Source organism: Vipera ursinii (assembly GCF_947247035.1).
Source record: "Vipera ursinii genome assembly, chromosome: 2".
Taxonomy (NCBI): domain Eukaryota; kingdom Metazoa; phylum Chordata; class Lepidosauria; order Squamata; family Viperidae; genus Vipera; species Vipera ursinii.
Genome location: NC_139513.1, coordinates 63,110,467 through 63,127,565, shown reverse-complemented (window position 1 = coordinate 63,127,565; position 17,099 = coordinate 63,110,467). Strand labels below are relative to the sequence as shown.

The 17,099-nt window shown below is 41.7% G+C and overlaps 2 protein-coding genes across 2 annotated transcripts in view; both read right to left on the bottom strand.

Moving 5' to 3' along the window:
• VGLL4 (vestigial like family member 4) overlaps nucleotides 1-4,086 on the bottom strand; it is a 103,926-nt gene extending 99,840 nt beyond the window's left edge. Inside the window, exon 1 of the mRNA XM_083353291.1 lies at nucleotides 3,790-4,086. The gene's annotated coding sequence lies outside the window, so the exon portion shown is untranslated. The remainder of the gene's footprint in view (nucleotides 1-3,789) is intronic.
• Nucleotides 4,087-11,767: 7,681 nt separating this feature from the next.
• The window catches only part of TAMM41 (TAM41 mitochondrial translocator assembly and maintenance homolog), a 32,156-nt gene continuing 26,824 nt past the window's right edge, over nucleotides 11,768-17,099 (bottom strand). The window contains exon 8 of the mRNA XM_083352674.1: nucleotides 11,768-15,887. Within this exon, the coding sequence (XP_083208800.1) occupies nucleotides 15,814-15,887 (74 nt within the window). The 3' untranslated portion in view covers nucleotides 11,768-15,813. The remainder of the gene's footprint in view (nucleotides 15,888-17,099) is intronic.

The following is a 17,099-nucleotide window of genomic DNA, read 5'->3' as shown; positions in this document are numbered from 1 at the left end:
CCATGCTGGCTCAGGAATTCTGGGAGTTGAAGTCCACGAGACATAAAAGAGCCAAGGTTGCCTACCCCTGGTATATTGGCTGCAGAATATTATTATAACTGACTAACTGACCACATCCAAATTCTCATCCTTAACTCTATCCAGTAACCCTTTCTCATTCTCTAGCAGACCTGTTGAAATGATGTGTTAAAATCTTGAATCATTTGGAAACTGGGGTTCTGATCCTGCCACCTTTAGAGAAAAAAACAGAATATAAATAAAAAGAATAAATACTACTAATGGCATTATTTTCATCTATTGCGTCACATTCCAAACATCTCCATAGTTTCAAAGAAGGGGAGAGAAGAGAAAATTAAAGTTGTTCAACAAATCTAAGTCCAGAAAACATTACTAGATTGTATACCTTAAAGAAGAAACTACGGAAATATTACCGTATATACTTGAGTATAAGCCGAATTTTTCAGCCCACTTTTTGGGCTGAAAAATTCCACTTCGGCTTATACTCCAGTCAACAAAAAAAACTTACCGAGGACTTGTGCGCGGCCGAGGCTTTGGTGCTTCCGGGATCGCGCACACCTCTCCCAAGCCACCGCCATCCGGAGACCTGACGAAGTTTGGGGAGGTGCGCGCGCAAACCTCCCCAAACGTCGGCAGGTCTCCGGACCTCCGCGCCCTGCCTGCCTGCTTCTTTCCGCAGCGGAAAGAAGCAGCCTGCCTGCTTCTTTCCGCTGCGGAACGAAGCAGCCTGCCTGCTTCTTTCCGCTGCGGAACGAAGCAGCCTGCCTGCTTCTTTCCGCTGCGGAACGAAGCAGCCTGCCTGCTTCTTTCCGCTGCGGAACGAAGCAGCCTGCCTGCTTCTTTCCGCTGCGGAACGAAGCAGCCTGCCTGCTTCTTTCCGCTGCGGAACGAAGCAGCCTGCCTGCTTCTTTCCGCTGCGGAAAGAAGCTGGCAGGCAGTGCGCGGAGGTCCGGAGACCTGCCGACGTTTGGGGAGGTTTGGGGAGGTGCGCGTGCACCTCCCCAAACCTCCCCAAACTTCGGCAGGTCTCCGGACGGCGACAACTTGGGAGAGGTGCGCGCGATCCTGGAAGCACCGAAGCCTCGGCCGCGCGCAAGTCCTCGGTAAGCTCCGGGCGGTCACTTGCTTCGCGTCTCCTGAGGGAAGGGGGGGCGACTGAAGCGGGTGTGTTTCCTCGCCTGCTGGGCGCCGCGATTTGCCCGGGGAACGCGCGGGCCCCAAATGGCAGCGTGGAGCGAGGAAGCGGACAGCCAGGGCTTCCCCGAGAGCCGCGGCCACACAGGGTATTCCTGTGTATTCAGGCTTGCAAAATGGCGGATCGAGCCTCTGCTGGCGGCAGAGGCTTGCAGAGCGCGGATCCAGCCTCCGCCGGCGGCGGAGGCTTGCAGAACGGCGGATCGGCTTATACTCGAGTCAACAACTTTTCCCAGTTTTTGGGGGTGAAATTGGGGGGTCTCGGCTTATACTCGAGTCGGCTTATACTCAAGTATGTACGGTACCTTTGGTTGTCATGAGTTTATGGGACACAATCTGGTATGGAACTCTAGAATGGGAGGCAGAAGCTGCTGTCCTGGATCCCACTGCAGTACTAAGTATAGTTTGCCCCACACATACAAAACACCTACAAATGGAATTTACATAGGCAAGAAATATGTTGTTAATTTCAATTATAAATTTGAATCCAGGAGAGAAGGAACAAATCACCAACCTTACCAGGTCCTTATCCAGGTTAAGGGTCTGCTCTGAGAGTTCAGAAACCAAAGGGCAAACTATTAATTCATCTACACTTTGATCATACCAGATTATAAATTGGATATAGGCTAACATACAGTATTAGGGAAGTTGGATTGCAAACAAGTCTGCTTTAAATCAATGAAATGAACCAATTTTTTTAGCCAAAACTAATCAAAAGTTTACAAAATTATGATTTCAGATAAAAATGATTGCTTTAGAAAATAAATATGGAGATGGATACCGGTAGATAGAAAGTGATTAATTCAATTTTCCTTCCTTAAGGGTTTCATTTCATTATTTATCCAATCACCAGAGTGTACCAAAATCACTGTGCATAGGAGAACAGAAATAAACAAAGAGGCAAAAGAAACAAACTATCTTCCTCTCTGAACTTAACTGTGCAATAAAAACCTTACTATGTCTTCATTGTAGCCCTCATTGCCTCTGAATTTACTTTTCAAGCACTGATGCCACCTCTCAAACTGAACACCTGCAAAATTTAAATCATTGCATCCCAACTGTTGCAAAAAGGGAGATCCTCTACCTGCAGCCAGACTGGGCTAACAGACCAAATCGTATCAAATCTCAATTAATACAAGAAGATTTCGAAAGCTAGGAGATGCTACTTTGCATGGAGGGACTAAGAAAAGGGAAATTCCCAAAGCCTTTTGAATGACTCTCTTCAATGTAAAAGCAGCCTGCAGAAGGCAGCTGTCTAAAAAATCAAAAGGGCTCAAGGAAGAGCAGATGTCATGATGACACTGACAAGTCCAAACAAGGCTAGAGAGATGTGTCATCTGGTAAGCACTGACAGGACATTGCAGAGTTAATAGTAAGAGCCTGCAACTATTAGGTGGCCAAAACAAAAACACCTCCCACAAAACTTAGCAAATCCAACCAAACCTGTCCATCAAAGTTTGCATACCCGTATCAATTGCCATTCTTGCTAGCTCTTGCTAAACGGCCTCACGTTCGGACCGAAGAAGTGGATATATATATATCCATGGCAAAAGCAGCAGCGAAATGCACACACATAACTAACTCTAAGTGGCTTTGTTTCTTTCCAGATCGCTTCCAATCTAACATTGGCTTACATTCTGAGTGAGTTCAGCATGCAAAGGGTGCTTAAGGGGGGGGGGGAGGGCTGCAATCGTGTGGGTCTAGGCATCTCGCAAGCCCAGAAAAAGAATGGGCAGCGCCCCGAGAAAACTCTGAAGAAAAAAAACAAAACGCAAGAAGGGTCCCCTTGCAAAGGCCAGCTACAACGATCCATTAAAAGCCAAGAGCCAACCGGAGCGCTTTTTTTTGTGCGGCATAACGATAACACGACAACGATCTACTATCGGTCAATTAGCGCAGCGTTTCCCAACCTTAGGAACTTGAAGATGCGTGGACTTCAACTCCCAGAATTCCCCAGCCAGCATAGCTGGCTGGGGAATTCTGGGAGTTGAAGTCCACGCATCTTCAAGTTCCTAAGGTTGGGAAACGCTGAATTAGCGTATCCTAACCTCAGCAAAACAAACAAGAGAAAGAAAAGGGGGAGGGGGTAATACGAAGGAGAGCTACAAGTTCTCTCCCTTTCCCACCCCCTCCCCCCTCCGTTCTCCGGGATTTCACTTCTCCAAGACTACAGACGCGTAAAACCTACCCCCGCGATTTCTCCCACTTGCAGCCGAGAATAAACGCTCTTTTTTTATTATTATTATTCGCTTCTACGCTTTCTCCACTAGAGAAGTCGGCACACACAAGCTCTCCCAAGCGCGGCTTGGGAGAACAGACGGCAGGTCTGAAAGCAACTATTTCCCCTCCCCCTCCGCCCCCTTTCCAAAGACCCCGGGCCCGCTTATAAAGGCGATCAGGAAAAGCTTCGACCCCTCAGCGCCAAGCTTCCCCTAGGATCCACCAAGCGCCGACCAGCATCTTCCCGGCGCCGCGTTGTTATCCACAGCCCCTCCAGCAAAGCCGCCGCACCGCACTTCCGCCGCCGCGGGGACGACCCGTGCAAACTCCAGCTCCCGTCGTAGGCTGCTCACTCACCAGTTTGCAAGACCTTCCGCGCTACTCAGCCGCGCTCCCCCCTGCAAAGCCGGGCCAGGAGGGGGGAGGGGAGAGTGGGGGAAGGGTAAAGAGAGAAAGTCGGCGCGCGCCCTGCCCGCGGTCGCTCCCAGCTTTCCTGGTTTCTCCCGTCGCCGAGCTCGGTTGCGCGGGCTCCAGCCCAGGAAGCGCCCTGCCTGCTGATTGGGCGGAGAGGGGGTCGCGCGGCTGGGTCCCAAACAATGCGAGCCTTCGCACGATTGAGCGGCCGCGCTCGGCACCGCTCGGCGCGCGCTGCGGTGCGCTAGGCAGCTAGCCGAAGGAAGAATTCCAAGAATGATGGAATTCGCTTCCTAGCAGGTGGGGAGAGCCCTGCTGCCCCATTGGCTGCGGAGGCTCGTGAGATCAGCCTACATTAGGATAATAAGGCCATGACATCATATCCTCAGCAGGTAATATCGAAGTCGGGGTGGGGGGTTGCGGGGGGGGGGGAGTTGGGGAGAAAGAGAGGGAGGGGCGGTTGAGAGAGGAAAATGTCTAAAATGTGTTTCAATGGGAGCCCGAGTTTAGAGGCGGGGCGGGAAGCGTTCCTCATTGTCTACCCTCGGCCGCCTCCTTCAGGGCCGAGAGTTGCACGAGCCCTGGCATTCTCCCCCCCCGCCCCTCCACCTACTCGCTGGTTCTCGGCTACACAAAGCAGGAGCTCGGCGGTTACTCGGTCGCAGCGGCGGTTTCTATGTAACGTACCGCGCCTCTGATCCGGACTAAAGCGACGAGATTGCAGCCTCTTCTTGCCCGGAAGAAACCCGCTGGAGGGCATAACAGGCGGCCGCAAGCGGCAACCTTTGTGCCTCCTCCAAGCGATTCCCGCCGAACGAAGGTCAGATCCGAGAGGAGGAGTAATTTCTTTCAGTAATTCCTAAATCACCTGAAATCATCTTCATATCCCTCCTTGGGCGATTAGTTTTATTATTATTTTTTTTTCACCGACTGCCTTGTGTTGCTTACCTGTGGAGTAAGATTGTAACGACCTAAGGGGCTCTCTAAACTCTTGCAGCAAACTCGCTTCCGTCGACAGTTCGTGTTTTTCAATAATTCCGTCCTTCCTATCAAAACTTTTGAAAACCAATCTTTTTCTTCAGCGTAAAATTGCAAAATTGTATGAATAATTGGAAACCGGATACTGTACAACAGGGGTCCCCAACCCCCGGTCTGTGGACCAGTACCAAGCCGGGACATGCCAGCAACCTGTCCACACAAACAAAGCCCCAAGGATGCAGGCAGGACACAAAACCACGCACCCTCCACGGAACAACCTCTCTCGTAACTGGTCCCTTGTGTCCAAAAGGTTGGGGACCTCTGTTACAAAAATAAGAGAAATGAGTTAGGCAAAATATACCAAGTTTATCAAGTTTAAACGTGGAATAAAATGAAGATAACATATTTCTTGAGAATTGAGTGTTAGAAATTCAACAGTGGATTAAACAAACTGATTTTGCAACAGAAAACACATATATACATATACATTTGTTGTTGTTGTTGTTGTTAGTTGCGAAGTCGTGTCTGACCCATCGCAACCCTATGGACAATGTTCCTCCAGGCCTTCCTGTCCTCTACCATCTTCTGGAGTCCATTTAGGCTCACACCTACTGCTTCAGTGACTCCATCCAGCCACCTCATTCTCTGTCGTCCCCTTCTTCTATTGCCCTCAATCTTTCCCAGCATTAGGCTCTTCTCCAGTGAGTCCTTCCTTCTCATTTGGTGGCCAAAGTATTTGAGTTTTAGCTTCAGGATCTGGCCTTCTAAAGAGCAGTCAGGGTTGATCTCCTCTAGGACTGACCGGTTTGATCGCCTTGCAGTCCAAGGGACTCGCAGGAGTCTTCTTCAGCACCATAGTTCAAAGGCTTCAATTCTTTGGCGCTCAGCCTTTTTTATGGTCCAACTTTCACTGCCATACATTGCAAATGGGAAGACCATAGCCTTGACTATACGCACTTTTGTTGACAGGGTGATGTCTCTGCTTTTTAGTGTGCTGTCTAGATTTGCCATGGCTTTCCTCCCCAGGAGCAAGCGTCTTTTAATTTCTTGGCTACAGTCCCCATCTGCAGTGATCTTGGAGCCCAGGAAAATAAAATCTGTCACTACCTCCACTTCTTCCCCATCTATTTGCCAGGAATTGAGAGGGCCGGATGCCATGATCTTGGTTTTCTTAATGTTAAGTTTCAACCCAAGTTTTGCACTCTCCTTCTTCACCTGCAACAAGAGGCTCTTTAGTTCCTTTTCACTTTCTGCCATGAGAGTGGTATCATCTGCATATCTTAGGTTGTTGATATTTCTTCCGGCAATCTTAATTCCAACTTTTGATTCCTCTAACCCTGCCTTTCTCATGATGTGCTCTGCATATAAGTTAAATAGGCAGGGCGACAGTATACAGCCTTGCCGGACTCCTTTCCCAATTTTGAACCAATCAGTGGTTCTGTGTCCAGTTCTCACTGTTGCTTCTTGGCCCACATATAGGTTTCTCAAGAGACAAATAAGATGGTCTGGTACTCCCATCTCTTTAAGAACTTGCCACAGTTTGTTATGATCCACACAATCAAAGGCTTTAGCATAGTCAATGAAGCAGAAGTAGATGTTTTTCTGGAACTCTCTAGCTTTCTCCATGATCCAGCGTATGTTGGCAATTTGATCTCAAGTTCCTCTGCCTCTTCAAAATCCTGCCTGTAGTTCTCAATCCACATACTGCTGGAGTCTAGCTTGTAGGATTTTAAGCATAACTTTACTAGCGTGAGAAATGAGTGCAATGGTGCGATAGTTTGAACATTCTTTGGCACTGCCTTTCTTTGGAATTGCAATGTAAACTGATCTTTTCCAATCCTGTGGCCATTGTTGAGTTTTCCAAATTTGCTGGCAAATTGAGTGTAGCACTTTTACTGCATCATCTTTTAAGATTTTGAATAGCTCAGCTGGAATACTGTCACCTCCACTAGCTTTGTTGTTGCTCAGCTTTTCAGAGGCCCACTTCACTTCACATTCTAGGATATCTGGCTCGAGGTCAGTGACCACCTCATTGTGATTATCAGGGACATTAAGCTCATTCTTGTATAGTTCTGTGTAATTTTGCCACCTCTTCTTAATCTCTTCTGCCTCTGTTAGGTCCCTGCCATTTTGGTCCTTTATCATGCCCGTTTTTGCATTAAACGTTCCCTTCATCTCTCCAATTTTCTTGAAGAGATCTCTGGTCCTCCCTATTCTATTGTTTTCTTCTATTTCTTTGCACTGTTCATGTAAGAAGGCATTCTTATCTCTTTTAGCTATTCTCTGGAATTCTGTATTCAATTGGGCGTATCTTTCTTTTTCTCCCTTGCCTTTCGCTTCCCTCCTTTCCTCAGCTATTTGCAAAGCTTCCTCAGACAGCCATTTTGCTTTCTTGCATTTTTTTTTCTTTGGGATGGTTTTGGTTGCTACCTGTTGTACAATGTTGCAAACCTCTGTCCATAGTTCTTCAGGCACTCTGTCTATCAGATCTAATTCCTTAAATCTATTTGTCACCTCTACTGTATATTTAACAGGGATATAATTTAATTCATATCTGAGTGGCCTAGTGCTTTTCCCTACTTTCTTCAGTTTAAGCCTAAACTTTGCAATGAGAAGCTCATGGTCTGAGCCACAGTCAGCTCCTAGTCTTGTTTTTACTGACTGTATAGAGCTTCTCCATCTTTGGCTGCAGAGCATATAGTCAATCTGATTTCTGTGTTGACTGGTGATGTCCATGTGTAGAGCCGTCTCTTGGGTTGTTGGAAAAGAGTGTTTGCTATGACCATCGTATTCTTTTGACAAAATTCTATTAGCGTGTGCCCTGCTTCATTTTGTACTCCAAGGCCAAACTTGCCTGTTATTCCGGTTATCTTTTGGCTTCCTACTTTAGCATTCCAATCCCCCATGATGATAAGGACATCATTTTTTGGTGTTAGTTCTATAAGGTGCTGTAGGGCTTCATAGAACCCGTCAATTTCATCCTCTTCAGCATTGGTGGTTGGGGCATAGACTTGGACTACTGTGATATTGAATGGTTTGCCTTGGATTCGAACTGAGATCATTCTGTCATTTTGAGAATTGTATCCCAGTATTGCTTTTCCTACTCTTTTATTGACTATGAAGGCTACTCCATTTCTTCTGAGGGATTCTTGCCCGCAGTAGTATACCTGATGGTCATCTGAATTAAATTCACCCATTCCTGTCCATTTTAGTTCGCTGATACCTAAGATGTCAATGTTTAGTCTTGTTATCTCGCTTGACCACATCCAGCTTACCTTGATTCATGGATCTTACATTCCAGGTTCCTATGGAGAAAAAGTCTTTACAGCATCGGACTTTCCTTTCACCACCAGACACATCCACAGCTGAGCGTCCTTTCGGCTTTGGCCCAGTGCTTCATTCTTTCTGGCGCTACTAGTACTAGCCCTCTGCTCTTTCCCAGTAGCATATTGGACGCCTTCCGACCTGATGGGCTCATCTTCCAGCGTCATATCATTTTGCCTTTTGGTACTGTCCATAAGGTTTTCATGACAAAGATACTGGAGTGGGTTGCCATTTCCTTCTCCAGTGGATCATGTTTTGTCAGAACTCTGCCATGACCTTTCTGTCTTGGGTGGCCCTGCACATATTCATTGTTCCCAGAGAGAAATATCTATTGCTACTCAGGATCGAACTCACAGCCTCCTTATTGTGAGGCGAGAGCTCTACCTATATGTCACCACGCCCTCAAAAATAAATAAAACGCTTAAAATATCATTTTACTCACCTTTGTTGTAATTACAGCATTCCCTGTAACTTCCATTCAATTCAGGAATAGTGAATTTTCCATGTTTTATTTTGATCGTATTTTATTGTTTTAACTATTCTGTTTTTAAAAACCTTTTAATGGTTTTAGTTAACACTGTAATCCACCGAAGCCGCTTAAGTTACTAGCAATATTAACAGCACTTAAGACTTATATATCGCTTCACAGTGCTTTACAGCCCTCTCTAAGCGGTTTACAGAGTCAGCATAATGCCCCCAACAATCTGGGTCCTCATTTTACTGACTCTGGAAGGATGGAAGGCTGAGTCAACCTTGAGCTGGTGAGACTTGAACTGCCAAATTGCTGGCAACCAGTAGTAGCAGTCTATAGTACTGCATTCTAACCACTGTGCCACCACGGCTCTTAACTAGAAGTAAAATTAATCAATTGCTTATTGGGCTTCATAACCAAGTAGTTTTTATTTACAGTAATACATTGCCTCTTAATTTATTAAGGATTGCTTTTGTGAGAGCCAGCTTGATGTGGTATTTAAGGCATCAGGCTAGTGACTGGGAGACTGTGAGTTTTAGTCCTGCCTTAGGCATAAAGCCAACTGAGTGAACTTGGGATCTCTCTCAAACCACTTCAGAAATCTTGCCAAGAAAACTGCAGGGACTTGTCCAAGCAGCCACCAGAAGTCAGCACTGTCTTAAAGGCATTTGTGCACATGCACACATATGCAGACATAGCTTTTGTCTGTTACGTCCTAGCATGAACTTTGCTCTTTGAACATGCTGATGAGTATATAACAAATGTCTAGACTCTAGGCAAACTTACATAAGGGTCTGTCTAAGATGTGGCTTATCTTCCAACATCTCCATTCCATGAGATATTTCAAAATACAGTCAAATCTGATACATAATGGCTCATACCACTTTATTATGCACTCATGTGAAACTACACAATGAACACATGGAAATACCCAAACTACTGAAACTAATAACCTTTTACGCAATAATGGATTATCAGTTTAATGCTAATATACTAAGACTGTGAAAAGACAGTAGAGAGGAAGAGTTAAAGTGAAACAGCAAATATTGTGGGAAATGAATTTAAGAAGCGAGTAGATACACTGAATCAATGGTATAAGCCAGGGGTAGGCAACCTCGGCTCTTTTATGACTCATGGACTTCAACTCCCAGAATTCCTGAGCCAGCTATGCTGGCTCAGGAATTCTGGGAGTTGAAGTCCATGAGTCATAAAAGAGCCGAGGTTGCCTACCCCAGATATAAGCAATCCATTTATTAGGTAGACTGGTAGAGCAATCTACCTGAGTTTGTGGCTCAGCAGAAGCCTCCAAGAAGTTCCAGCACATTGGTGGAAAACATCTTCAGTTGATTATCCTCACCATGTGAAGTACAATTTACCTGAATAAGCAGTTTCACGTGATACCTAAAGGGAAATCTATTTTGCACGCTATTCTAAGCCTTTACTTAAATCAATTGGAATAAGTGACATTTTATTTAATAATGAAGACCTCTCACCACTTATGAAGGGATAAGATTGTGCACAGATTTCCTTTTTTTTTAGCTTGCCAAGCTTTTTAGCTGTATAATTCAAATTCTCCAACTGAATTTTCTCCAGAGCTTTGTTATATGTGATAAAGGCCATGACTTCTTGAGCATGTTAGAAAAACTCACAGCCTGTGATTACATTTATTAATTTTTTGGCCTTCTTCTTTTAACACACTTTGTTTGTTTGAGATTAGGCAGCCCAACCTGTATGAAATACTATTTGGTAATAATCAAATAAAGGACTGGTTTTGTTTAACTTTTGAAATAACAGTTTTAATCTGATGTCACCAAACCACAGATGTATAAAATCGCATTTACAGTACTTACTGTTATCTTCTAATGTTAAAATATACTTCTTAGCGTCCATGAGTACTTATTTCTAATACAAAGGATTTCTTTTCTTAAAGTAGTGCCCAATGTAACAAGCACCAAAACAGGATTAAAGATAACAAAGTGTAAAGTATATTCTGAAGCCAAAAATTTAACTACTTGAATCTGAAGTAAATTCTCCAAAATATGTACTACTACTATGGTAAAAGGCCTTTCTAGTATATGGCCTTATAGATCCCATGACTATGAAAGCCAACTGAAATACAGGTTGTCTTCACTTTATGGCCCCAATTGAGCCCAAAATTTATGTTGTTAAATGAGAAATTTGTTTTGAGTTTTTCTCCACTTTATGACTTTTTTGGCCAGATTTGTTAAGTAAATCATTGCAATTGTTAAATTAGTAACACAGTTGTTACGTGAATCTGCTTTCCCCATTGACATTGCTTGTCAGATCACAAAAAGGGATCACATGACTCTGGGACACTGCACCCATCATAAATGTGAATCAGTTGTCAAGCATCTGAATGTAAATCACATGTCCATGGAGATGCTACAAGGGTAATGAGTGTGAAAAATGGTCATAAATCACTTTTTTCAGTGCCATTGTAACTTTGAACAGTCACTAAAGTGTTGTAAGTCAAGGACTACTTGTAGATCAAAATTTAAAGGAAAAGTGAAGAACAGATTTTTATCTCCATTGCCACAGCACACCACTGAGATTTTAATGAGCTTTCTGCTCTAAGTTCAGGAATTTAGGCACAGGAATGCAATTTTAGTTACAGGAAGTGTGTGTTTATGTGCTGCATAAAGTTGAGTTTCTTGTTTTCATTCTATACCCCTACTAGAATTCTTGGCCAGAAAGTTTGATTGATTCTTATAGGTATATGCCACAGGGCCTGAAAAACAGCTGACTTTCAGATTCTAATAATCTAAATATAGAATGGAGATACTTGAGAACTTAAGATATCTACCATCCTTAGGCAACAAGCCTGCAGTGATGCTCTGCATATTGCTTCAACAGAGGAAAAAATAGATGGGAACTGAACAGGTGGAGAACAATAAATCTTTCTTGAACTTGCTGTTTCATTTTCTTCACCAAAGCAGATGATCAATTCTGTACAAAGTATTGTGTATGTTTATTGTATTCCAAATGTGCTCTGTGCTACAGAAGTAGCTATGAACAACTCATACTGATAAGGAACCATGGAAAAATAAATACATATTTCTATCAATTGATTTATCTACTGATATATCTAGTATCCCTACAGACTGACAATGTGAAACAATTTGTAACACATTCAGTTTATTGTGGAAGATTCAGACAGAGAAAAAAATAATTTGTATATTATATTAAATGTAGGAGGAAATCCAGCAGAACAACAACAAAATGAAAGTACAAGTATACATCAGTATGATCAACACAGGTTTTTACCAAATGCGTGAATAGAATATATTTAGCAATAAGGATGGTTAAAAAGCACACAGTAAACACTGTTAACTTTCATATTTTGAGAATTTTCAATGCAACTAATCACATACATTTTTGACAAATCTCTATATTTCAATAATCTCTTTTGTGTTTGTACATTTCTTTATAAATATATTTTCTCTGATTTTTTATGCGACAATTGAACAGAGTGATTTTCATTAAGAAAAATAGGAGAAACTCGAAACATGGACAGCTTTAGATCATGACTCATTCTTGGCACTATATCAAAACCTGAACAGATTGAAGTACTATCACTTTCAGAAGGAAGGTAGGTAGGAAAACAGGAAGGTTTTCAAAATCTTCCTAGAGAATAAAATCCTTCTTAAGCTCTGACACTTAAAAAGGTTATTGTACAGTGGCTAGCAGTATTTCAAAGGCATCAACAATTGTAATAAACTATCCACATTATAAATTTGGAAGTTACACACCCTGCTTTACATAGTCAAAGCTGCATTCAAGCTACATAATAAAAACACCTGTAATACCATTGCTTTTAGAATTTTAGTTCTGTATAGAACATCTGCTGCACATAAAGTGCTTAATTAGCCATTACACTGCGCTTATCTTCTCTCTCTCTCTCACCACATCCCTCTCTGCTCTGCTTATAACTAAGTCTTTACTGAGATGTAGAGGTAAATCTCAAGGTTCACAGACCTAATCAAGTTACTTTTAACATTTTTAAGCCTTATTTTTCATGAGAATAATCTATTCCAAAGTGGCTGCTTAAGTAAATCTTTCAGTCTTTATGACTGGATATGTGTATTTGCTTGAAGCCCTGCATTGGCTGCCTTTGTGAAAATAGGTATGTGAACTCCAAGTATGCTTGGATATAAAAATATACAAATGTGATTTTATATATGTGTCTGTTCACACTTCTAAAATAAAAATCTATTTATAAACGATTGTGAATTCCCTTTGGCACAGCAACTAGGTTGCCTTGCGTTTCCAACTGAATATGTAAGCTGTAGGAATGTGCAAAACGTTCCACACAAAAATTGCTCTGGACATGGAACAGCTGGTTTCATGTCCATGCCCGTGTGTTCCCAGGATTGTTTCTTCTAGATGGGGATAAAGGCATCACTCCCTGATAAGAGGGCAGAGAAAGAATTGGCAAGATTTGGGGCAAAAAAACAATGGGGTATGTTGTGCTGGAATCTATTCATCCTGTAAAATACACTTCAGGATTCCCCCTGCATCATATACCTAAAAAGGAGGTGGGGTTTCAATCACACATTTTTATATCCCCTCCCATCCCTTGTCCTTTAGACTTTCTCTGACTCCTACAACTAACACAATTTGTTCTTTTTGCTAAACTGCAGTCAATTGAAGATACAATGGCTTGTTTTTGGTTTAAAACAAAATGGTTTGTTTTTTGTCACAATATCTGTAAGATTCAACATTCAAACAAATATGTGTTGGGAGATCTTGTCCAATTAACTTGTTTTTGGTTTGAAACAAAATGGTTTGTTTTTTGTCACAATATCTGTAAGATTCAACATTCAAACAAATATGTGTTGGGAGATCTTGTCCAATTAACTTGACTGTGGTTCAGCTGCAGCTTTTACATTTATATGACGAAGTAGGTTGATGTGCAGTATCACTTAGATTATATGTTTTACTCTTCTTCAACACATTTATATACAGTACAATTATTGATTACACTCTAGCATCATGACAATTTTTACAAAGATGTAACACGAGCCAATAGCCCTCTTCAAATTTGTCAGTTTGAAATTTATGGTACAAAATCCGTGAACCCAAAAGGTTTAAGGGAACCAGCAGGCTAAATCCAATGCCATTTGCTAAAAGTTGAAATTTAGGAAAGAGGAGATTCCTATATGGTGTATTCAAACTTCCAAAATATACTAGTGGTACCTTGGTCCTTATCAGTAATCTATTCCAGAAGATGTGCCAAATACTAAAACCAACGGGGTAACTCATGAGAAAACCACATGACTTCTCACTTGACCCATTATTTCAGATGGAAGAAATAGTCATGAGGTAGCCAACAGCAGCACGTTCTTCCTTGCATGTCAACTACTGGGAGAAAGATGTGCACCAGGACAAGATTTCTGATTTAAAACCGTTGAATACCAAATTTGATGAGTTTTGAAGCAGTCGAGTGCCAAGGTATAACTTTATATACTAGGTAAAATTAAAGTTAAAGCAGGGAGAAGGAAGTGATGCTACCCTTTGAAATGGCGTATCAGCACACATTTTAATAAAAAGTTGGTCTTAAAAGTTTTGGGAAAAAAATCAATTTTACCCCCCCCCTCTCGCTTTTTCCATACAATCTTCCCAATAAATTAATACTAGAGCTTAATGACGCAGTCCTTCAATTCAAACCACTGGAAGAACTACAGTATTAATCTATTGCAAAACCAACCCCCATCCTATCCAATGTCATTTCTGTCTTACATTTGGCAATGAAATTGCACTAGCCACCTGGGACACAAGGAAATCAGACTTTACAATTCTTAATTTCTCACTTCCTTTAACGCTAAAGCAGGATGATTTTTAGTTCATCCACATGTAATGAGGATCACTGATTTTATAAAATGTGTCAGCTCATGCCGGGGCGGGGGGAAGAGGGATTGTTGGTTCATTAGTTCAATCCTCCTGCATGATAACTCATGTTGGCGAAGCATCTGGTAGGCTGGTAACAGCTCAATGTGCCAGTTGACAGAGTGTTGATTGGACAACCAAGCCTCTGTTAATAAGCGGCTGTCCTTAGTTGTATCATGAGCAATGACTCTGGCCTCTGTAAAATTGAACGTATGGTTGTGCTCAATAGTGTGAGCCGACACATTAGCGCAGCAGGAGATGAGCAGGAGGTGGACCGGACCCACACAGACAGCGATGCCAGCACAATGGAGGAGTGACCAGACGAGACAGCAGCATCGCATGCAGAAGAGTCATTCGGGCAATGTGGCAAGACGAACACTCCCGGCGGGCAGGGTGAGTGGAGAGAGGCAGAGCGCCAAAACTCAAACAGACATCAGCCAGCCTGACAGAAATAGGATTGATGCAATTGATTGCGAGAGGGCAGGGGCCAAACAGACCCGTAACACGCTCATTAGCTAAACTGTTGACTTCACAGGGACTATAAGAGCGTGCTTCCCAATCCTGGCTTACACTCTGACAATGTCAGCAGGAACTGACGAAAGTTCAGTTTTAATAAAAAATTGTACTTTTGGTGATCCGTGTTTCCAGTTTTGTTATGAATAACTTTAGGACAATTTTATTATTAATCCCAGGAATTCAACAATAACCAGACCTTGTTTTGAAATACGACCTACTCACTAATATTTTGCTGTGAATTATATTGATGTCAACTGTGCCTGGAAAGCACGTCAAACTTTGACCTTTCTCAAAGTTACTTGATATGTGTGTCTACACAGCAGAAGTGCCACAAGCAAAAGAATTCAGCGCATTGCTAATCAGCGTTTCTTAAGCTATACGACAAGACCATTACAAGTTCTTGGTAAAGTGAATGATGCAAAAACAGAAGGATGACAAAACTCTTAAACCAAATGTGATTAAAAATATATATATAAGGCCTTGGAAACATTTTGAAGATGTTACATGCACAACACCTGTAAAACAAGCTGTCTGCGAAAAAGTTAGAAAAATGCTAACAAGTATAGGAGAAAATCATTCCATCTTCAAAGAAGCAGGAAAAAAGGATTTAAACTTAATCTGTTATTTTCCCTGAAAAATTGTCTGAAAATAAATAATACAACAAAGTTTCTCCAAACTGAAAAAGATGCTTTGTCTTCCAAAGTGATGCAAAAAACAGAATTAGAATATCCTTTAGTCACAAGATCAGGGTTTTCAAAACTTCACAGATGTCATGATTTTCTGAACCATCCCTTTGACATTTTGTACATCTTCTTCATGCTGTAGATCAATGACTTTTTCATCCCTTTAAATTAAAAAATATTATGTAAATAATGGATGGAAAATTTAAATGGGTTAGGATTCAATCCCCTACATTCATAAATTTAGCTATGTCAACCCACCGGTTGCTGAGATGCTACACGGGGCACTGAAGCATAAATTCATTAGAAAATTTATTGTGATAATTGATTACAGCAGTTACACAGAGGTATCAAACACTTTTTCACATTCAAAATTGCTTAGACTCTTTTACTATTCAAATGCAAAGTAACAGATTTTTATTTTAAGATACAGTATTATTATCAGGAAGTTGCTTTCCTGGTTTAATTGATGTTACGAATTATTATAAATTAATGTAAATGATTATATTTGGACTTTCCATTGCTTATATTACTACCATTAATGCATATTAAGTAACTTTATGTGACACTAAAAAAAACGCTCTCCTTTTCCATGATCACCCTTGATTCTTGTTCTCTGTTAATATCAACTTATACATTAGAAAGCCAAAGAATAACTTTAATCAATTACCCAGGAGTTTTGTATTATGGTGTTCTGTATTACCTGGTAAATCACTCTACAATTTCATGATTAACTCTTTAGTCTATTTGACAAGAGTCATTGGCCCATTAATCTGTTAAAGTACTTCTTAATACATTTCTGAAAAGGTTAGTTTCTCAGTCTTACCCTGCTGTCTCTCGTGAGTCCAGACTCCAGAGAAGAAGGCAAATCTTCAAGATTTTAGTCAGCTTTTTTGTGTTACTGTGTAATTATATAGCATATGTACAGAACTGCCAAAATAGTTCCTTCTTAGTTTTGCATTTTGTCACTTCCTAACTTATTGTTATTTTCATTCTATGTAAATGAAACCATATCCCCATCCTTTGAGGATACATCTAACTCTAATATAGCAGTCTGATTCTATTTTTCACTTCCATATAAACTTACAAAGCAGCTGCTGTTTCATTTATTATGTGCCATTAATGCTTTATGCATGTAGTACAGAATATTTTGTTCACTTAAAATGAAGCAAAGCAATATTTATTAAAATGAACATAAGCATAGGCCCTAAGCACTATGGAAAGATCATATTCGTATCCCACGAGGGATATCCCTATGGACAGGAATAAATTTTGACCTGTAAATACAACATGACTTATTTGTATTTCTATTCACTTTTGTCCACTCCCTCCATTTTAACTTGACTAACTAATGTTGTAAGCACCATCTGGGGTCT